The following is a 23,781-nucleotide window of genomic DNA, read 5'->3' on the forward strand; positions in this document are numbered from 1 at the left end:
AAAAAATATAGACAAAAAAAAAAAAATGAAAAAAAAAATAAAAATAAAACATAAAAAATAAAAAATAAAATAAAAAAAAATAAATCAAAAAAAAATAAAAATAAAAATATTAAAAAATAAAAATATTGAAAAAAAAAAATAAAAAAAAAAATAAATAAAATAAAAAAGAAATAACACTAAACCTTGAAGTATACCCCCTGACAAAATAAACAACAACCGTACCCCCGTCTATAGTTGTATTCAAAATGAGGTCGCAATGTAAATTCTGATTACATCTTATTTAAATTGGGGTCGCTTATTTAAAAGATTGGAGACCACTGGATTAAGGTAACGTGTCTGCGAGCAGTTTTGAAAGTTCCGATACACTTTTTGAAATTTCAGTGCTGGCTATACATGTGATTGCCTAATTTTGTCACTGGGTACGGCTTAACTGGCCAAGTTAGTTTATTGTTCATCTTTTTAGTCCAATGATTAAAGCTTTAAACAACTCATGGACTGATTATTACTGAAATGAAAAAAATAAACCAAACTGGAATGTTTTGACAACAACTCGTTGCCAAAAGCAAGGGAACCCGTCGCTATGATTATACCTGATGTAATTTGTTACTTTTCTTTTTCTAATAGATGAGAACTATTTTATATAATGGGGGGGGTAAATCTGATATTCATCTTTGTTAAAGGTGTAAAACATACAAAAAAGGTTAAGAACCCCTGTTCTACAAGAAGTGGTACGCGTGACACTACAGAGCGTCCAAGTGGTACGAGATCGTAAAAAGGTTGGGAATCCCTTGGTTAGGTTTAGATTCTTTCAAAATATTCGGTTCCGTTTCGGTTCGGTTCCTTAAAAACTTACGAAAAACGTTTTTTGGTTCGGTTACGGTTCGGGAAAAAATCGCCCAAAACCGGTTCATAAACTTCCGTTTCGGGTTCGGTTCGACTCCGTGGGTAAGATCGATGTTAGGACTATTTATAAAAACTGATAAAACATAAAATAGTTTCCTAAAATTTTACAGAAATATGTATTTCGCCTGTAAGCAGGGAGTCGAACCGAAACCGAACCGGAACTTTATGAACCGGTTTGGAGTCTATTTTTTCCAAACCGTAACCGAACCTGAACCGTTTTTTGTAAGATTTCAAGGACCTGAACCGGAATTAAACCGAATAATTCGATGAAAGAACATGAACCTTAACCGAACCCGAACCTGTAAACAAAAGCGGTTCACTCCAACATGACGTCATAACTTGTATTTTACAGAGTCAAGTTACTCCATGTTCGAAATTTTATGGAAAAGTATAAATATTCACGTAACTCTACATTTATTGACCCATTAAATTACTTACAACCGAACCTGAACCGGGAAAGTCGAACGGTTCGATTCCTTGCCTATAAGGTATCATCAGTTTCTGTACAAAAAGCAAACATGTAAAAATGCCAATAATATTAGTTAAAAAGTAAAATCGAAAATTTAAAAATATAAAATTGCGTATAAAATCATGAAATACCTGCAGATATCAGATACAAAAACAACAACTTATCCAATGGCAACAATTAAGCGACAATAGCGTGAAAAAAACGGAAAGAAAGAAAAGGAACACGCAACTGATAAGCATGTTAGACAACGGTGTCACAGAGCAAATACTGTTGGAAAAAAATAAAGAGGAACAAAACCATGCCCTGAGCAAAAAAACTTACCTCACGCGTGGTAGTATCATTTTTTGGATATTTATTTCGGCTTCGATTTTATTAAGCCAATTATCTTCAAAAATATCCAAAAGATTGACTGGCGGCATTTGTACGAATGCAACAATAAAACATTGGTGAAAGTGCGGCTTTCTTTTATGCTGATCTGCATAGTGCCGTAAGAGCGCAGCTCGGTCGTTGTTGCTTGTTGGCCTAATAGTCAAACGTCTTTGAAGTTGCTCGATGAGCATTCCAACGTGTGGAAAACTTGGTTTTGACCGACATACCTACTGCTTGCCTCACTTCTTGCAGGTGGCCGCATAAATGCCGTAATGGCTACACGTCAAATTTTGACGTAGCCGCACACTACCTATAGGTGTAATTAAAACAGTAGTGTGTGGCACCATGGTTTGCTGTTTGCTAAAATTGCCACAAAGAGAACATTTGCCGAATGGACTTAAAGAACCAATTTTATTGCCAGTCTACATCCTCGACATTTCAATAAAATTGGTGAGAAAATGTACCAATGTGGGGTCTTTATATGCGATGCAGGCAAAGGGCTCCATCGCTTTATCCTTTTGGATTAACGAAATGCGCGATGGAAAAGCTGTAGCCCAAATAATGCGATTTTGAGGCTTTGTTTTAACTTTTGACCCAAAACGTTCTTTCCAAACCTCTGCGATGTGTAGTACGTTCTCCGTCACTCCCCAATGAAAACCAGAACTTAACATATTTGCTTTAACCTATTAAGGCTGTTTTTGTAATCCACACCCAATTCGTTTAAGCGGCGCATGCGAATCGCTTCGCCAAAAACAATAGATTTAAAAACTGATGGTGGGTGATGTGACGAACCATTAAGAAAATGGCGACCGCTCGTTTAGAATAATCTCTTGTAATACCTTTTGGTGAGAGTTTTGTCATAATGTGATTAACAACGAGAAATTCCATAGCCTTTTCTTCTTCTGCAGTTGATACCTTTCGAAACGTAAGAGATAGGCCGTTATGTTTAAATCCTATTTGAAGAGAACTTCTGTCTATATTGCAGTGGTTCTCAACCTTTTTAGCTTACGGACCGGTAAAATTTCAAAACCAATTTTGTGGACCGGTGGACCTTCAAAAATCAAACCAAAATGTAATTACAACAAAAGTATGCAACTAAAAGTCTTCTTAGCTTTTACAAATAACTGGTCTTAAATTTTAAGACTTAAACGAGCTGAAGCCCACTCTTAAATATTTGGGCACAACACTTGCAGAATTGTGACGTATGATAAAGTCTAAAATAGACCATCAACTCTATGCGTGTTATGTCACAATGCTGCAAATTACGGAACTGGCGAAGTTCTAAATTTGATAAACAATCTTGCATTTTGCAACTGAGATATAAAATTGTAATCTATTTGGCGGATCGGCAGTAAAGTTGACGCGGACCGGCACCGGTCCGCGGACCGGCGGTTGAGAACCATGCACTGGTCTATAGTGTTGTCTGTTCATGAAGATATCCACGTCGTCTATTTACCTTTTGTAAAAAACTGGACAGGGGTGATCACATCCTCAAGAGATTGAATGATATAATGGGCGGATATATTGGAAACTGAAACGGAATGATTGTCGCCTGTTACAAGTCTGTTTATTTGCTTGTAGTAAGAGCCATTGTACTCCGTATGTACGCTTGGCAAACAGAATACAACGAGTTGAGTAAGTAAAATTCTTCCTTTAACACCGAAATTAGTATGTTGCTTAGGGCCGCGGATAACGCTTGCTTAACCAATTCACATATAAGCCTGTTATTTGACCTGCTGCTTGTAAAAATCGATTTGGAATATTAATTGCTTCGATTGTATGTAGTTGTTCTTCCAATAGCTTATGTGTCTTAAATAATGGGTATGTATAAGCTGTGTTAGAAACAGAAAAATATTTAGCGGACGGCCCAGGTACATGTCTGTAAATACCATTTTTAAATTCAGTATGCAAAAGGAATTCTTCATTTATTTACTCCAGCAGCAGCAGCATGCAGCTTTTGTTATAATACACTCATATTTTAACCTTATTTCGTTCAATGTTGTTTAGCAGAACCTTGAGGGATGCCCATCTTTTCAAATAACAAAAACTAGTTGCTTACGTATTAACAATAGTCTACAAATGAATAAAGCATTTTTGCATTAATGGATCTAAGATGTTTCTTTTGTTGTACTGACGATTTACACAAATGCCAAGATTTCTCATCTTAGCCATTACTCCTTCCTAGATAAGATCGAAAACACTTTCCTCCTCGACAAGTTTTTTTTCAAATCTTCACATCAAACATTTTACTATCACAATAACTTTTCCGAAGACTAATTTAGGGCGAAAACAAAGTCAAAATCGATCACGGCAGCGAAACAGTAGAAAAGTTTTAAAACACTTTAGACTGTAAAACTCACCTACATTTTTTTTAAATTATAGAGATCAGTGATCTGCATGCTGCAAAATAAAGTTAAACTCACGTATTAATCTTTTGAAATGAATAAAACAAGTTTAATAAGAAAAACTGTTTAATCGACATAATTAAGCAAAGTAGATAAGTAAATAGGCTATAATAGAAATAAAAAATAAACGCGATCTTGAGCGCACTTTGAATCGTGACTTTTTTGTGTAGCTTATCACTGTAGCGACTCTAAACCTTTGTCTAGAATAGAAGTTACTTTGAACTTCTCATATGAAATAAAAGAAACAAGCTAACAGTACAATTAGTAGTCGGCAACAATATATAAGATGCACTACTGTGGTGTCCATGACGTAATCTGAACAAGCCAAAGAGATTATATAACACTTTGGAAAAACCAAAACGCACCTGGAAAACATCAATGTAACTCCTTCACAAGATAACTTTGTAGTCTACAAAAAGCTTGTATATTTGTGGAGTCAAGATCACAAAGAAATACTTCGAAGAATTAATACAAAATTCAAAAGTTTCGCCCCCAATTACAAGTCCCAAAACACCATTTACATAGCACCCTACGACCCTACGTCATATATGAAATTATTTATATCTTTTCTATAGGGCCAAAAACTAAAAAATAAGTCTGAAATACACCCAAAACAACCCGTCCTGTTTAGAAGATGTTGCACCCGCCATATAGAAGTGTAGAACTAAAAGCTAAAAGCACTTTTATGATTTCTTCCCCTAGTTTAAGGTCTTGAGGGGTTGTCGTCCACATAAACCACAAAGACCATCTATACAACCAGCCTACGGTATGTCTGATAATAATATCGAGCCACAAAATTACGACAAAAAAGACAATACCGATTTTTTTTAAATCATTGTTATTTACCAGGGTTAATTTGCAAACCGATATAGGCCTGTGAAACTTTGGTTAGTTGGTTACTTTAGGTTACCGGTATATTTTACAAATTTAATTATTGCAGCCCTTTTATGTAACTATTGAGCGATGCGTTTGGCCACGGGAACCGGAATTGTGTTTGTGACACTATAACGTGTGCAAATTTTCCTTGACTTATTTTTGCAAGCAAAAATATGTTTGGGCCGGAAATTGTACTCTAATACCTGTGAAACTTTCGAGCTAACCTTCAGCTGATGATGCAATCTGGTGACACGGTTCTCGAACCCCATACAAATGAAGCTTATCACAATGTTACGGTATTTCTGTATGTTATACTATTTGTGAACGTCGGTTGAACTGTATGATTTCTTTATTAAATATAAACACCCCTAACCGCTGCAACTACCCCTTACTGCCGCGGCCAATCTCCACAGGGAGGAGCGAGTGCCAGTCTCTTGGGTGCTTGGCAATTTACAATTTACGGCTAAAGAAAGCCCACTAAAGCGGACCAATGTTTTGTTTTTTGTTTTATTAATAAAATAAATAGCGAAAAACGAACAAGAAAAACAAATCAAAATAGTAGAGCTCTCAAGCAGCTAACGACCATTTACTTTTGTGTTTTGTCATACTTCCTCTTTTTAAAGCCGAAGATCGCTCGCAAGTTCGCACAGAAGATAACATCATAAGAAAGCGTAACATAGTCGGGACAGCTTCGGCATATTTACATTGATAAATAACGTATCGCGCGCATAAAAGGACACAATTCACAAATGTTTTGCATGGTTCATTTTTGCACTCCAAAGAGCAATTGCTCGCGGGAAAAAACACACGATATTCATAGTTTAGTACTTAACCACGCACTCATGTTTTCCTAGTATATAGACACGTAACAGGACACAAATAAAACAAGTGGTACAGGGTTGCAGTGGCCTTTCAGCAAAAAGTACATTGGTTAGATTAGGTTTTACCAAACGAATAAAGGGAGTCATTTGTAACAATTGCGCCTAAGTTAAAACTTTTTCTTAAAGCTCCTTAGTTTGTTTTCTATTGTTGAATTGTAGAGGTTGCGGTAATTTTTTTCACATGGCAGACGAGAACTCCCGCAACTTAAGGTCCGGTGCCATTCTAATTCAGCTTTTGGAAGAAAGAGGATTGTTGTTTATATTTTTTCGTAAACCGATTTGGTGAAGTTATACTGCTGGATAAATACTTTTAATGTTTGGGTTCTATAGATCGGGACGTTGTTGCGCTACCCGAATCCCAGTCTTCTGGGAGACTCGATAATAATTTTATAAATTGGACAAAATCTGTGTTGTTAGGAGTAAAGTTAAATTTATTTACCAATGCGTCATATTGTAGGTATTGGCCGTTTATATTCAATAAATCCTGGTGGAAAATTATATTGAAATCTATAAGTGATGGCATGAAAAAAACATTTGAGTGGTACTTTACTTTTTTGTTTAGCCAAAGCGGACGGCTGTTTGACTTTGTATCTATGATTTCCAGGAGTTGCTTGCACGCCGTTATTGCGCAACGTAATGTTCGCATGGAGAGTATATGCCTTGTAATTGCATTGTTTGTTCCTATGTTATCATTAAGAAGCGCTTCCAATCTGTTACCTTGGATAAAGGGGCCTTCGATTTGTTTCCAATCAGCTTCCGCGTTTTCGTCAAGTAGTTTAGAGATCCATTTCGTATGTAAGGGTAACAAGTAATTATCTATATTGATCATTCCTGACCCCCCATTTGCAATACTCGCACTCAAAGTCTCTCTTTTCACCCTCTCCCATTTGGACCCCCATAAGAATGTAAAGAGGATTCGTTTAACTTTTGAGATAAGCATTTGGGTATATTAACCGGGACAACACTCATTTAAAAGGTTAAGATTGGTATCATGAGGGTCTTGATAACTGTTATTTTTCCGAGAAGAGAGAGACCCCTCGCGGACCAAATATTTGATACTATTTTAATTTTTTTCAGAAGTGGTGTGAAGTTTTTTTCAATTAGATCGGCGTCGTTACTCGAGCTAGTGGGAATTTCAACGCCTAAGTATTTAATAGTGCCTGATGGCCATAGAAGACCACTTTGTTTCATGGGTTTGTGACAGTTTTCACGATTTGTTCCGATAAAAAAGGCGTTTGATTTGGACATGTTGACCTTGCAGCCTGACATTTCGCCGAAGTCGTCAATAATCCGAAAGACTTCTGTAAAATCCTGATCACTACCCGATAGAAATATTGTATTGTCGTCAGCAAATAGGGACACTTTAAATTCTTTGCCATTTATTGTGATGCCGTTTTGGCGGCCCTGTTTTAACGCAGCGGCAAGGCATTCAATGCACAGGACAAATAAAGTTGGAGAGAGAGGGTCTCCCTGGCGTACGCCACGTTCAACGTTAAACGATTTTGATAAAAAGTTGTTGTTAACAATTACGCACGAAGGATTTAGGTAAAAACATTCGATCAATTTAATAATCTTGTCCCCGAACCCGAAAGCAGCTAAGGCTGTATATATGAAGTCCGAGTTTACCGTGTCAAAGGCCTTGAACGTGTCTAAAGACAGTATCGCGCCAGGTATATCGTAATAGTCGGCGCAGTCAATGATATCGAACAAAAGACGAATATTAGTTCCTATGTATCGTTTTGGAATAAAACCATTTTGCGCAGGCGAGATAATGTCGTTTAGTACCCCTCGGATCCTGGTGTTAACTACTTTTGAAGCAATTTTGTAGTCTACATTCAAAAGCGTTATCGGTCTAAAATTTCCCGGTTGAAGATGATCTTTATAAGCTTTGGGAAGTAGAGTTACCACTGCTTCTGACTGAGAAGCTGATAGCCTACCTGTATTTACTGTATGTCGCCAAGCTGCCATATAGATGCATTTGATATTGTCCCAAAAGGTGATATAAAACTCTGCTGGAAAACCGTCTAGCCCAGGGGATTTATTTTTACCCATGTTGCAGAGAGCAGTGAAGAATTCCGCTTCTGTTGTTTCCGCTTCTAATAGTTTTGATTGTTCTGCCTTAATTTTTGGGAGATTTAGTGTTTATAATTTTGAGGCGATTAAGGTTTTGTTCAATAGATCTCCGTTTTGTTTGTAGAGTTGCTTGTCAAAGTCAACTAGACCGTCCAAAATGTTGTTTTGGTCAGTTATTATTTTATCATCTACAAAAAGTCTGTTAATACCCTTTTTTTCGCAATGTCTTTTTTCCAAATTTAAAACGTATTTTGTATTTTTCTCGCCCTCCTCTGCCCAGCGAGCCCTACTTCGCATTATGGCGCTTTTAGTTTGGCGCAGCATTAGTTGGTCGAGTTCCGATTTAAGTTTGGACAATTTTTCGTGCAAGGGGCCTAACTCTGTTTCAGAGTTCTTTAAAATAGCGTCTTGCGTCTCGCCAATCAGTTTTTCCAAATCGATTTGCTTAATATTTAGCCTTCGTTTTAGTTCGGCCGCATATCTAATAGTTTCTCCCCGAACAACTGCTTTCAAAGCGTCCCATCTTACATATGGGTCGGTTTCGCCTATATGGTTTTCTGCTTTATAATAAGTGATTACCTTTCTTATTTTATCCTTGTAACGCTGGTCATTTAATAGTGATGTATTAAATTTCCAGTAGCCTTTACCGCGTGGTGCTGGGTTAATGTCAGCCCCTAGAGTTGCTATATTATGGTCGGACATTATACCGGGGACTTTGTCTACATTTTTAAAGTTTTCGACGAGAGATCCGTCAATTAAAAAGAAATCTAAACGCGATGATGCCGCTGGTAGTTTCTGAAGCCTTAAGAACTTTTTAACGGTTGGAAATTTGTGGCGAAAAATATCTGTTAGTTTGTAATGTGTCATATATTGCAAAAGACTTTCTCTTGCTTTTCGGTTCCGATGTTTTTTACTTCCATTTTGTTCTAGGACATTGTCCAGAACTAGATTAAAGTCCCCTCCCATGATTATTGGGGCATCGGAAAAGCTGTCAAGTACGGCGAATAAATTAATGAAAAATTCTGGATCGTCCTTATTCGGCGCGTAAACATTAACAATTACAATTGGGGTTGCATTTATCGTAATATCAACCATTAAGTATCGACCTTCTTGGTCTGCCCTTGTGCCTGAGACGGAATAGGATAAGATTTTGTCGATTAGTATTGCCACCCCTCCACTGCTTGAGGTGCCGTGCGCCCAAGACGCTTCCCCTCTCCATTCCATACTCCATAACTTTTCGTGCTTAGCACTACCATGGGTTTCCTGCAAAAGGGCAACGTGACACTTTTTACGACGTAAAAAATTAAAAATCGATTTTCTTTTCATAGCAATGTTTAAACCTTGAACATTGTGTGAAATCATATTTAAAGACATAAAAATAGTATTTAAACGCGTTCGACACCAATATCAATGTCCCACTCGTACTCCATGCCACAATCACATCTAAACGCTTTATTGGGGCCCATAAGAGAGTAATGCTTTTTCCCGCAACTACAGTTGACTGTCTTATACTTGCAATGGGTATTACTACACGCTTTACACATGGTAACCTTAGGTAGCGAGTTAACAGTAAAACAATTACAGACAACAGAGTACCTTTCGCACTGTATGCACTCAAGCACATCTTCCTTCGTCTTGTATTCTGGCTGGAGCTCATCGCAGCACGGCATACGTCTCAATGTCCCTTCGCATGAAGGACATTGACATGTTTCTTTACCCTCTTCGACCAGAAATAACTCGTCCGTGCAGCACTTCATTGCTACGGAATACTTGTTGGAACAACTCCAGCAAACGAAAGTTTTCGACTGAGCCGAAACCACAGCTTCAGCTTGGCAGCCAGGGCATGTCAGCGAAATTCTGGTCGCACATAGGCTAATAGATTTGCTGTTAGGAAGCTCGTCTGGGCTTCGTTGCAGCCTTTTCCTTGACCAGTTGTTGGTAAGCTTCGGTGTGCTTGACTTGATGTTGGCGTTGTTTTCAGAGTTGAAGTCCGGAGAGTTCTTATCAGCATCGTTTAGAATGCTGCTTACGGCTGTTGTAGAGTGTGGATTGTTATCAGCGTTGTTGACGCCAGCGCTAGATTGGGGGGCATCTGCGTTATCGTTTGTCTCTCCGTGTGCTTTGGCTTGCTTATGCTCTTCTTGTCTTTTTACTAGCCGAGGAAAATCTTTTTGACGTTTGGGAAAGTTTGCTTGTTTGTGACCTTTCTCGTCACAATACTTGCAAGTGAACACTTGCCCATGATATGTTACGTAAAAGTCCGCCATCCTAATATAACTTGGTAAAGGGTTTTCTTCCACGTCCGTTGAATTCATTGTCAAGATTCTCATTCCGGTTAGCAACCCAACCTTGTCCTTCCTGTGTGTCACCTTTTCAACTTTTCCATATTTTGCCGATATTTCCTCGGCTATGAGTTCACTGGGGAAAGGGATAGGCACCCAGCCAACTGCGATGTTAATCTTGTCATTTTCGTGGAGTTTAACAAATTTTACTGATTCTGCTGCGCATAGCTTTGTGTAAAGTTCCAAAACATTTTGTCTATTGGTGCAAGTTATGTCGACGTTTTGGCCTCGCATTTCTGCAATCCCAACTAATTTCTTCAGCGGATAATCGATACTTTTTATAAGATTCAGAATTTCGTCTCTTTTCAATAAATTAACTGTCGTCATACTTAAGCAATTCGGCCTCTTAAAGCTGGCCGCATTTTTATTCACTGCCTGAGCGTAACTTGCTCTGCTTGCCATTTTTCGCTCCGCACTCTACGAGCGCCAGATTGGTAATGGTGAAGCGGACCAAGCGAAATTTTTTAAGGAATACTGATAAGTTGGCCTAGGGTTGGAAGAACGATTTAAATATTACTGCCGCTAAGTTGGGTTAAAAAGTTAGAAACCCGGTAGGGGGCTGACCCCTAAACCCCTAAAACTCCTACATGCTACCCTAAGTCTTGTCTGAAATAATTGAAGTTTCTGCGGGTTATTGTTTTATTATAAAAACTCGGGACAAAAGTGTGGTTTTATTTTGTGCAGGCCTGCTCCAACAAAACACGAAATCAAACTAAACAAGAATCGCCAGTTTTTTCGCTGACCGCCTTGTGCCATCCTTCTCGAAATGATTAAACGTACTGTGAACAAGGAAACATCACGGCGGTATTTAAATCTAATAGGGTTTTCAAAAGTCGTGTATTGTTTGATCGACTGTTTGATTGAACATTGACCCGCAAACCAATTGCTATCTTGCTGTTTTGAAAGCGCTAACCTTTTTTTCTATTTTCCGAATTTGAAATCAAAATATAAACTTAACGCTTTTTCAAAACTCTAATACTGTATCTTTTCATGACGCATTGAATGAGTATAACCTATATAAATATATACCCAGGTGCGCCAGCAGAAAATTTTCCAGAGTGGGAGGGCAATCAGGGGCGTAGCCATAAAATCAAAAAGGGGGGACTTGAATTTTCAACTTAGGGAACTATTTTTCGTCTGACGTCAATGAATAATGACGCCATAAAACAATGAAAGTATAACGCCATACTATTGTGATTGCAAGAACTAATCAGAAACAGCCAAATACGTTCAACAAAAGCGAGCACGTGCGTCGTCTACAATCATGTCAGGCGCCAGCTTGCGAAATCACGGTGTGCAATCGTTAACTTCAGGCAAAAAAGCAAACCAAGACCGTGAAATATGTATGTTTAATTGTGGTAAATTCACACATAATTCGACCAGGCATCAGCAGCGCAGTTTTCAAATTTACAAGCACGTCTGTCATCACCTGCAATACTAAACGAAGATCGTTTCTTTCGGGTGGTATTATGCCACGATTAGCGCAACATCTGCGCCGAGCTGTGTGCCAAGTCAGCTAAATTACAAGCTGCGGTTGAGGGAAAATAAGTTGTGTCCATTGCACACTTAGCACATGGTCTAAGAGTACGGTATGCTTAAAGAGCATAAACATTACTTGAAAATGGAGACTTTGAAACGCGCACGACAGTCACCATTATACCTCCTTTTAAGAATCGGCTTCAGTTAAACAAATGTCGATGTCACACCAACATCGGATATTAGCGCAGAGACCGAACAGCGAGGAACATACTGCAGGAACATACTGCGAACTCGCCGTTTTTTAGCGAAAAAAAAGAAAGAAGGTTTGACTTAGCGTTGTCAATTGTCGAATACACACTTGCTAATCAGTCAACCTAAACCAGGGGTTCTTAAACTTTTTTTTACCACGGATCCATAATTCTTTTTTTGCCTCGCGTGGACCACGGTAGGCAAAAAAAATCGAAATGAGGTTATAAATTGACGTCATAGTACAAATAGACATCTTAATCTTCTGATTTTCAAGTGCCCCCTTGCGGGCGCCCATGTTTTACATATATAGTTTAATGGTGATTACAACAAAAAGAGAAAAAGTCGACATTAAAGGTTGTTAAAAGGTAAATCGACATCTTCGTAAATTGTAACCTAACGTGCGGATGCGGGCCAGGTCTACTACCAATTTAGAAATTTTAAGTAAACTAAGATTATTTAGCAGTACTAGTGCCTGTAGCTGTAGTTGAACAGAAAAATATCTTTAAACAGTCGTAGATCAATTTTTAATAATCGAGTCGGTGTTATAACAGCACGATATCATTGGTGTAATAAAATTGAATTTAAATTATTGTATATGACGTAACAATATTTATAGATACGGTCTACTGACTTTGTTGTTAAGAACAGGAAGAGAAGCTATTTGGTCGTTAGAGCCCGTTCTAATGGCAGCATTCAAATTTGAACGCAGCAAAAAATATATAAATCCAGACATTTTTGCTTATTATTGGACTACGTAACTAACTGAAATAGTTAATGTTTTGGCGCTGGTCTAGAATCCTACCGCAACACAAATCATTTGTTTTAGGATGCGGGTTAGCGTTGGGGTTTTTTCGTTTGGGATTAGTTTTTGGATGCCAAAATTATTTATTTATTTAAATTTTAAATAATCACGAGATAATGAACTGGTGTTGGTAACAACAAAATTAATATTGAAAAATGTCTAATTTTGAATTGTAAACTAAACCTTTGCTAATCTCCTTTAGTGATATAAAGTGGCCACTCATTGGTTAAGCAGTCAGGATGTTTGGTGATAATCCAACAGCAGACATGTAACTTAATATATTCCTATTGTTATAATGTTCTAACACTATTAAACCAAGCAATAGGCTACAACCGTTGCAAAATACACAAGTTCCAGTTTTACAAAAGTATATCTGAGCAAACCTTTGTGAAGCAATTGAAGCTTCATTAAAATCTAGTAAAATCTCACAAATAGTAATGCAGCATTTATTACGAAGAAAGATTTATAAAAATATAACGAAAAAATCTTTGTTCTTTTTTTAAAAAAATTCGGGTGTAATTATTTCTAAATTTAATATAATTTGTTTTTGTTAAGCATAAATATTTTTATAGATCAAGCCCGATTTTTCATTAACGTATATCATATGTTATATTTAAATGTTCCGTTATTGAAAACTGTTCTAGTAAAAAAGTTAAAAAAAAACATTATTAAAAAAAAGTAAAATTACAAACCTTTAAATATTTTTAGTACATACTTTTTGTTGTAGGTATTATAATGCAGGATATTAAAAATGAAACTTTCTCAGATTGGGGTACTGTAATATCAGGTGTCAATGAAAAGCTGCCAAGTGTGGAATCAGATTCTGAGGTAAAGATAGTGCAAATAATTTTATAATTTCATTTTTGGCATATATCAGCCGTATTTAACTACCTTTCTTAGTTCAAAGTTAATGTATTTGAATTACATTGTAAGCTCGAATTTGCTTACACCTTGCTACCATAGCAAGAAAGCATAGTGTTTTTCAAAAAGTGTATTCATAATATTAATAACTTAAAAAAAGGGTATTTGAAACAATTGTTTAGGGATGACCCCAGGAACATATCCTTGGAATGTTCAAAGTAAAATATTGAATTCTTGGATTTGAATCCAAGTGCTGTGATTTATTTTGGGTAGTTGGAACGGAAATAATTTGATGTTTTACCACCAATGGTTGTACCTAATTGTGCATAAGCAAGTGACAAGTTAAGATAAAGACCTGTTGCTGCAGTGACACATTTAAACTGCTTGCTTTAAATTTAGCCTTGTAATGCAGTGTCAGCGTTTTTTTGGGCAACCAATTGCTTTGGGTCTCGCATAACCTTTACTTAATAATTTAGTGTCAATCAAGCCTTAATTGGGCGAGCGACTAACATGTAATGCCAGGTGCAGAGCAATTTCATTAACTGTGTTAAGTAGCAAAAGTAACATTTCCTTGTATAACATTATGGCTTTGGACAAAATGCCCTTAAGGTCAACTTTAGGCCAATATTCAGCGAGGTACACAAAGCATAATTTGTTAAGTATTGGTTAACAGATCACGTTAGTAAAAAAAAGTAGAACTGATGCACAACAATGTTTTAAGAAAGCAGGACCGATCTGACAAGAGTTTATTGTGTAGTGTTGCATTAAAAATATTAGGTTTTTGCAACAACCTGGACATGTATTACAGTTAACACAACTGCTTTAAATGATAGTTGTTAAGAATCTTAAACATTTGGTAGATTTTATTATAATTTACACATGTGAACAAATTGTTTGGTTATTTATTTTGCTGTGACTGTGAGCCCTGTAGGGTATATTAAGATTAATCCCTAGCCCAAACAAAATCAAGGTTGAATAATTTCACTCAGTTGTCCTAGGAGTTTATATTCTGGATTCAGTATCTAGATATATATTCTGGATTCAGTATCTTTGTTTGCCAAAATGAACATCTATGCCTATATCTTCCTATTGTATGGTGTTAATGTACATAACTCCCCCTCTCTAAACTAATAATAAACATAATAGTAGCAAGTTAAATTATTCTAGGTTTGTTTTTTATAATCCTACTACTTTAAAAAAACCTTGGTGTTTCTTCATAAAAAATAAAAATTTTGAAGGTTTATCAGATGATAATAGATGTAACTACTATGATGATATTTTATTAAATCAGTTATTTGTAGCAAACGAAAAAAATTGTTTTTCTATTATGCATATTAACATAAGAAGTATAAAAAAAAATGTTTCATCTTGAGCAGCTTTTGGAGATGATGGATGCCCCCCTGATATCATTGCCATTAGTGAAACGAAAATTTTGCTAAATAAGGAAATTATGTATAACATAGACATAGCTAATTACACTTTCATTCATTCTGATGCTGCAACCAATGCTGGATGTGTAGGGTTATACATAAATAATAACATTTGGTTCCATGTTAGATCTGATATTAGTATGAATCTTAACGATTGCGAATGTTTATGGGTTGAAATTAAAATTAATAATAAATTATATATTTTAGGTGTAATATACAAACATCCTAGATGCAATATTAGACAATTTGAAAAATATTTTTTTTAAATCTTACACTTTCTTAACAGTGGCAAATACACATATTATCTTTTAGGAGATTATAATATAGATCTTTTACAGAACAAGGAAAAAAATGTCCAAAATTATTTTGATATTCTACATAGCTATGGTTGTAACTGCCTAATGAGTAAGCCAACAAGAATCACTACAAACAGTGCCACACTACCAGACCATATCTATAGTAATGACTTAACCAATGGAATAATCCCCAGTATAGCCCTAAAAGATATTTCTGATCACCTTCCTACATTTATTATTATAAAATATTTAACTAAGCACTACAAACCCACATAAGAAAATTTTCTGCTGACAATTTTCTAGTGGACCTCCTAAATAATTTACCCAAATGTGACAGTGGTGATATTAATGATTAGTTTAATAAATTTATTGCAACTTTTAGTTTTATATGGCTCCGGCCCGCGATAGGATTTTGAGCGTCCCGTAGACAGTTTCGGGTTTTACATAATAATGTGGCCCGCGGCCCATATTGTGTGTTTAGATTTAGAGTAAACATCAATATTATTCCTTGGATTTTGCCGTGAAACGTAAAGTTTAACAAAGATTGGATGCCAAAGTACTTTTTTAAGTCAGCAATAAAATATCAGTTGTTTACAGGGCAATGAAAGTGTTGCCCTGTTCAAAGAGTAGAACATTAGCCGCCATTATGCGACAAAACATGTAGGCCATGGCAGTCCAATTTATATATCGATCAGGAATCCGGCCCGCCAAGTACTTCAGTTTCCCATATCAGGCCCGCCGACTGGAGAAGTTGCCCGCCCCAGCTCCAGAGTGAAATATCACAAGAAAACAAGTTAAATTAAAGAAAAAACATGAATAAGCAAAGGCATTTTAGTTTCAATTAAGAAAAAAAAAAAAAATGTTTACCATAGCTAAGAAGTATCAAAATAATATTATTTACAGTACAAACGATATAGAAACAAACTTAATCACATAATTAAATCAGCTAAAGAATTCATTATAAAAATTTAATTAGGAAACATAAACACAATTCAGCACATACTTGGGAGATAATTAATGATATTTTAAAAAATAAATCTAATAAACAAACAACACCATCTCGGATTCATATAGATTCCAATAATACAACAGACAATCCTCAAATAATTTGTGAAACTTTTAATAAATTATTTTCCAACATAGGGCGTAAAATGGCTTCACACCCCCATCTACACCTCCAGCATTGCCACAGGCAGCATCGTCATCTTTTTTTCCTATTCCTATTGTTTCGGAGGAAGTGGAAGAAATTATTTCCTCAATTCCTTATAAAAAAGCTTCACCTGTTCATGATATTCCCATCAAATTTATAAAAATAGCAAAATCTTTGCTTAGTGATCTATACAACCAATGCATTCTTCAAGGGGTGTACCCAGACTCTCTAAAGGTTGCTCAAGTTACACCTATATTTAAAATGGGGGACAAAGAAAACTGCACAAACTATAGACCAATTTCTTTATTGCCCAACTTTACAAGATTTTTTGAAAAATTACTGCACAGAAGGTTGGTAAATTATTTTAAGAAATTTCACCTTGTCTCTGATCATCAATATGTATTTAGAAGCGATTATTCAACCAATTTGGCAATATATGATATTTATGAAGATCTTTTAGGTAAAATAGATAGGCCTTGTTACATGTGCTGTGTTTCTAAGATTTATCAAAAGCATTTGATACAGTTGATCACTAGGGATGTTCAAAGTAGAATACCAAGGTATTCTAGAATAATAGGTTTCGAATCTAGAATAACGAAACCAGAATATTGAATCCTAGCATAATTTTATTAAATTATTTAACCTCGATTTTTTGCTAACATGTGTACATTATAATAAAAAAAATCTCCCATATGTTTAACAATTCTTGAAACTGTCATTTGAAGCAGTTGAGTAAACTGTAATATGTCCACTGTTCAGGTTGTTGCCAAAACTTATATTTTTGCCAATAGTGAGTACAATGCAACACCGAACACAGAACTCTTTAGCAATTCGGCCCTGTTTTTAAAGCATTGTTGGGTTTTTGTGCTTCTTTTTTTGACTAAAATGATCTGTTGTTATGCAGTCAAATAATAATGTACTGCAAAGAATAAGTTACTATTGACATAACGAATACTTGACAATTACGCTGTGCATTACTGTATAACCTCGCTGAATATTGGCCTAAAGTTGACCTTAAGTAACCCTATAGCGCATTTGGTTACATCCAGCACCTCTTACAACGTAATGTTACGTTTGCAACTTAACGCATTTAGGGAAATTGGAACTCCCCACCTGAAATTGCACGTTAGTCGCTCGCCCAATAATGCTTGATTGACACCTAATTATTAGACGAACTAATTGGTCGCTTGGTCGCCCGAAAAAAGCTGACGCTACACTAACTGGTTACATTTAAAGCAATCTCTATAAATTGGTCGCCGCAGCGACAGGCCAACTTACCACACGCGTTTGTACAATTAGGCGCGACGGTCGGCGGTAAAACGTTAAATTATATCGGTTCCAATTACCCGAAATAAACGGGATTCGATATTCTACTTTGAACATCCCTATTGATCACTCAATACTTCTAATAAGATTAGAGCATTGCTGTGGAATCCATGGCTTGCTTTTTCTTTAAAAGTTATATTTATACCTGTAAACAATTTACTGTTGTTAATGGAGTTAAATCTACATGTACTTCAATAAAATGTGGAGTGCCTCAGGGTTCCACATTAGGTCCCTTACTTTTTACGCTTTACATAAATGTTCTCCCTCTAGCATCAACACTAAATACTAAATTATTTGCTGATGACACATACCTTTCTTTTTCTGATGAGGATTTACAAAGTCTACAATGTAAAATTAATTTGGAACTAGCTAAGATAGATGTTCGGATGAAGCATAATAAATTAGCCCTAAATTATTGTAAAACATCGTATTTGTTGATGACCTGACAAAACATAGTAACAAAGCATACTTTTAGAATAAAGATAAACAATACTGAAATTAAAAGGTTAAATTCTGCTAAATATTTAGGAGTTGAAATTGATGATAAACTAAAATGGAAAGAACATTTAAAACAACTTGAAACAAAACTAGCTAGGGCTTCAGGAATAATATGTAAACTGCGACACTATGTAGATACAGAAACATTAAGACTAGTATATTTTAGCTTTGTTCATTCCCATTTGCAGTATGACATTTTAACATGGGGTGGAGCCACCCAAGTAACACTTCATGCAGTCAATGTTCTTCATAATAATATAATTAGATTAATAACTTTGAGCAAATAGGATAGCCACATCACACCACTTTTTAGAGAATTGCATTTACTTAAAATTTCAGAAATATATGAATTAGAATTTGGGAAATTTATGCACAAATTCCACAGCAATGCTCTACCTCCCACATGTAGCCTTTACTTTACTAAAATTTCTGATATACACAATCATTTTACTAGGTTAAAGGATACTAGAAAATTATTTTTACCACGCACAAACATCACTAGGGCAGAGATCACTTGGATATCAACGACCAGTGGTATGGGGAAATATTGATATCAATTTAAAATTATTATCATTGCACCAATTTAAAATTAAATACAAAGCTGCATTGCTCCAATTATTTTAACTTGCTATTTCACTACTCCAATAATATTTGTTTTTCTTTGGCGTTATTATTTGATATAGGTTATTTCCTGGTATATGTGCATTTGTTGTTTTCAACTGCTTCATTTATTGGTGTCCGGATGATCTTTTCAGAGTCTTACTAATAAATAATTAAAAAACTTATAATAATTTAAATAATTAGTATAAATACGTTTAAATAACTCTTGTGTCTGCTAATATATATTGTGAAAGGGGCACCTTGACTGGTAAACCTGTTGGTTGTATCGGTGCCTCCTGGCATATTAAATAATCGTATTGCTTTTGCTGTTTTATCAACGTTATGTGCCAAAATAATAAAAATTGAATTGAAATTGAATTGAATTGAATTCTACTTTATATATCATTAACCATCATACACTTTAATTATATGATCTAGATCGCCAAAATTATCAATTTCAGGACATTTTAATCTTTTTCTGCCTTTTAATATAAACATACGATTAAAAACATACCTATTGTATTAAATTTCATTTTTGTCTGGTTGCTTTAGACCAGTTCTTCCCAACCTTTTTCAGTTCGTGACTCACTTTTAATGCAACCCACAATGGGATATGATCAAACAAATAAAAACAAATTAATGAAAAGAAACAATGTATCCACATGCAATTTTCTATTAATGCGAAACTTAAGCCTGCCTGTTGCATATTTTCAAATTATGTTGAGGCTTCATTGAAGACAACATACTGAAAACGTTATTTTGGAAACAACACATTTAATTGAACACAGATTTGTTATATTGTTGCATAAAGTTAGCTCCCCAACCTTTCTATTAAGTTGCATGTATTGCAATACCCATTGAAAAATTGCAAATAAAAACACAAAACACATTTTCAACCCACTAGTGGGTGCAGAATTTATAAATAAAAAAACTGGCTTACACTGTTATAATAATTATCAGCTTGCCCGTAGATAAACTAAAATTGCCAGCACAGATAATTCATTATCACTTTTTGGACCTATACCAATAACAAATTTTATGTTTATGACAGGCAATACCCAATAGTGATTTTTTATATACTTTAGATATGGTAATAATTTAAACTAATTGAAAGTAAATTAAATACAAATAGCACTCGATTTATCTACGTTTTTAATAATATAACATTTATTACTGTGCATAAAGTTTTCAGTCGCAAAACAATTAATAGCAATTTTGCCATACATTGATTAAAATTATTGGTCTATGTATTGGCTTCTAGTGTGCATTGCTGTACCAGCAGATTTCTATAAGTTTTTTTGACTTCCTGGAAGCACCAGACAATCACATTTCATAATTATACATTATAATAGTGCGTCATAGAGCTTTTTCGCAATCTATTACAAAGCAATCAAATCTTGTCATTTCTACTCAAATATCCCACTTCATATTTGGAAGCTAGAAAGCCAAGAAAATTACCTTTCATTTAAGCTAAGTTGCAGAAAAATCGAAGTAGAGTATTTTTCGCTATAACCGATCAAAGTTTCATCATGCATGACGGATCACAAATAGTCATGTGTGAAACTAGCCACTTGGTGGCCTGTAGTGATACAAAAACAAACAACAATATATCTTTTTAGAATCTGCTTACTTTGAAGAACTGATATGCATTGGAATGTTTTAGTTACCATTTAAAACACCTTCATAATAGGTCAAACAAAATTTGCAATTAAATTTTACCCATGAGCAATCACGAAAAAGCTTAAAAAGGGCAAATTTTCAGTCGCTGTTATCTAAAAAAGTACTTGACCAATTTCGGTAAAATTGGTATCACTTTTCATAGAATTGCAGGGAGATTCTACATATAAAATTTAAAAAATCTATGACATATGGTGCCACCACTGTACCAGTAGCAATGGAATGACCCATCTTGAAGATATTACAAAATAAGGACCAACTATTAAATGTTAGTGATAACAACAATTTAATCCACTAGTATTGGGGAAATTTTATTGTGCTTGACAGGCTTTTTGTTGAATTTATTTCAATTTTGAAACATATATATGTAAAAAAACTATTTTAAAAACAATCCACTTTGTATTTTGCATTGACCAATGAAAATGGCTCTGTTTCATTAGAACACAACTTTTAGAACACAGCCCGACTAATTAGTGTGTGTTGAAAATCATGTAGACTCATAAAACTCTTAATTTTGTTTAGCTAGATTAGTTTTGGTATGTTAACAAATATAATGTTTTTTTTTTTTGTTTTTTTTAATATTTGAAACATGTCCTGTTATGTAGGTATAACACTTTAAACAAAATATCCAGGCTGCATAGAATACAAATACAACTGGAGCCACTTATAGTATGTGTGAAGACACTGTTTATATTCAGCAATTTACCAACTTTTTTTAAAGTTATGAAAAGTGCTTGTTTATTTTTAGGACTTTAAAACAAACTTCAAAATGATGAACTCCCATAATTTAGTTTAAGATTAAATTAATTATACAAATAGTAAAAAAACAGACATTGTAGTACCTAAATACCCTCTTGTAAACTAGCCCCTAACATGCAACCCATTTAAAAGCAACAAATTGTTAAAATTCAACAAACGTTTATAACATTGTTAACTTTATTACTGTTTTTATGTGACATACGAAAAACGAAAGAATAATAAAGTGCATGTTTGCACAAAATTCATTGGTTCTGCATAAAATGTTATTGAGTAAAAAAGTAATGTAGGTTTAACATCCAGCAAATAACAAAACAGAAATGAAGTATAAATACAGGTTTAAAATATTAGCAGATTGCAGTCTATTTTAGATTTTTTTAGGAATGTTAAACAAAACAAAAACCTTACCTACCTATTTCTGGTACCTGATGCAGACATTAGCTGTATATTTGCTAATATAACCAATGTATTAATCCTATGTAGGAACACTAAACACGGATCTGTTCATTATCTTCAGTAGAAGGAGAGTGGCCCAAATAATAGATAAAAGATTCATTCTTTTATTAGCAAACGTTTCGGTAATTTCTTTTGCCATCATCAGTGCAGTAAGTGAGGCTAAGATAAAAACGAGTCACTATATAGACGCACGGACATTTGACATTTACTCCAACAGAAGGAGGCGGAGGTCGCTAACGCCTCCTTCTGTTGGAGTCGCTGCTTACACAGCAGCACAAGCCCGCTCTCAATGTTGACACGGTCTCAGTCCCCCTGTATTTGTTTAATACATAAATGGTATATTCGCGCAATTCCCTCGTCGAGTTCATATTTTATTTTATTTTATTACTAATTCCCTCTTACGTGTATCTGTTGCTTCCCATTGACCTCATTGTTTTATCTTTGCCCTACTTTCGCCTTACGGGTGTACTTTTTCGTTGCAGTTCTTATCTCCGTTATTTTGCGACTTCCTTTTTTTGTTTATATAACGTTCTAAAATGTCCGATCGTCTATACAGTGACTCGTTTTTATCTTAGCCTCACTTACTGCACTGATGTTGGCAAAAGAAATTGCCGAAACGTTTGCTAATAAAAGAATGAATCTTTTATCTATTATTTGGGCCACTCTCTTTCTACTGAAGTTAATCCTATGTATTATTGCTATGTATCTATTCATATTATGGCAGTCTTTACCTTTAAGGCCAGTACTTTAACTGATGACAGTGAATCAGAACATTACATTTTTCAACGAAGCATTTATGATCAACCAACTTCAAACAAGCAAGATAACTGTTTTACCAACTTGGAAAAATGTAATTCTTTAAAAGGTTAGTGCAACTTAATGGGGGCTTGCTGTAAAAAAAAAAATTGATTTAACATTTTAACTTCAATATAGGATTATCTAATATGCCTAAAGTAATTTGCATTGATTGACTGATCAGGCTATAAAACTAATAAATATATTTTTAAATCTATTAAACATTTTTGCCAATTTTGGATCATTGTCAAGGTGTCATATGTTTTTGTGCTTTTTATTATTTTTGTACCCTGATTATAGTGTATTTAAATCAATAATTTAATTTTTCCGTCAAAAGAAAAGTGGTAAATTACTAACACACATTTTATTAATGAAAGTTGATACATAGGAATGTTTAAAGTGGAGTATAGTATCCCAAAGATTTAAACTATATGGTATTGAAACCCAAATTTGCCATTTATTTCGGGAATTAGAACCGCTATTAAGGTTCTTTAAACACTGATCCATTTTTTTTTTGCTTTCAATTCTTTGCTAATTAGGATTTCTTTTGTCAAATAAGTGTTCAACGTGAATCAAATCTATTCATAGGCAGCCAAACATACTGACAGCTGTACAGCTGCACAGTTGTTGTGTATTTCAAATCCTGCAAAAATGTTCAAAAGTTAGTTTAGAGCAGTGCTCCACAACCGGTGTGCCACAAAACCATGCGCAGCATGCCACGGTGTAAAATAATATATTATTACTTCCCCTTTTTTCTTAAGGCACTTTTTAAAATTCAGTAATAATAATATTATTGGTATTTACCAAAAATGTACAGCTTAGGCTGAAATTCTGATTGCATACAGTAGTTTTGGTAAACTAACTCTTACTATATTTAACACTTTTCTAAAACCTAAGTTACATTTAGTCATGAAAAGTTGTAAATTAGAAAGACATTTAAATCAAACTTAAATTTATCAAATTTATTTAGGTTGGTGTTCTAAAAGACTATTCAAACATTGAAGTTTAAATTACAATGTTTTAGTGAGTTTCATTTTCCTAATGCTATTTAGAAGCATTTAATATTATTTTGATCATCCATCATGAGG

General features: G+C 34.8%; 2 protein-coding genes and 1 pseudogene across 2 annotated transcripts in view; 1 reads left to right on the forward strand and 2 right to left on the reverse strand.

Moving 5' to 3' along the window:
* Positions 1-1,689: 1,689 nt before the first annotated feature.
* LOC146168129 (uncharacterized) lies at positions 1,690-9,200 on the reverse strand (annotated as a pseudogene).
* Positions 9,201-9,361: 161 nt separating this feature from the next.
* Positions 9,362-10,720, reverse strand: LOC146168130 (uncharacterized). The gene has a single exon (XM_083386218.1). The coding sequence runs from the start codon at positions 10,718-10,720 to the stop codon at positions 9,362-9,364; it is 1,359 nt and encodes a 452-aa protein (XP_083242344.1).
* A 2,859-nt stretch (positions 10,721-13,579) lies between these two features.
* The window catches only part of LOC146168131 (dynein axonemal assembly factor 8-like), a 43,442-nt gene continuing 33,240 nt past the window's right edge, over positions 13,580-23,781 (forward strand). Inside the window, exons 1-2 of the mRNA XM_083388943.1 lie at positions 13,580-13,676; positions 22,637-22,763. Of these exons, the coding sequence (XP_083245069.1) occupies positions 13,584-13,676; positions 22,637-22,763 (220 nt within the window). The 5' untranslated portion in view covers positions 13,580-13,583. The remainder of the gene's footprint in view (positions 13,677-22,636; positions 22,764-23,781) is intronic.

This window comes from Ascidiella aspersa, chromosome 1, assembly GCF_963924565.1.
Source record: "Ascidiella aspersa chromosome 1, kaAscAspe10.2, whole genome shotgun sequence".
In the NCBI taxonomy this organism is placed as follows: domain Eukaryota; kingdom Metazoa; phylum Chordata; class Ascidiacea; order Phlebobranchia; family Ascidiidae; genus Ascidiella; species Ascidiella aspersa.

Coding starts and splice junctions, on each gene's coding strand:
- LOC146168130 (XM_083386218.1), bottom strand. CDS start 10,720: ATGGCAAGCAGAGCAAGTTACGCTCAGGCAGTGAATAAAAATGCGGCC.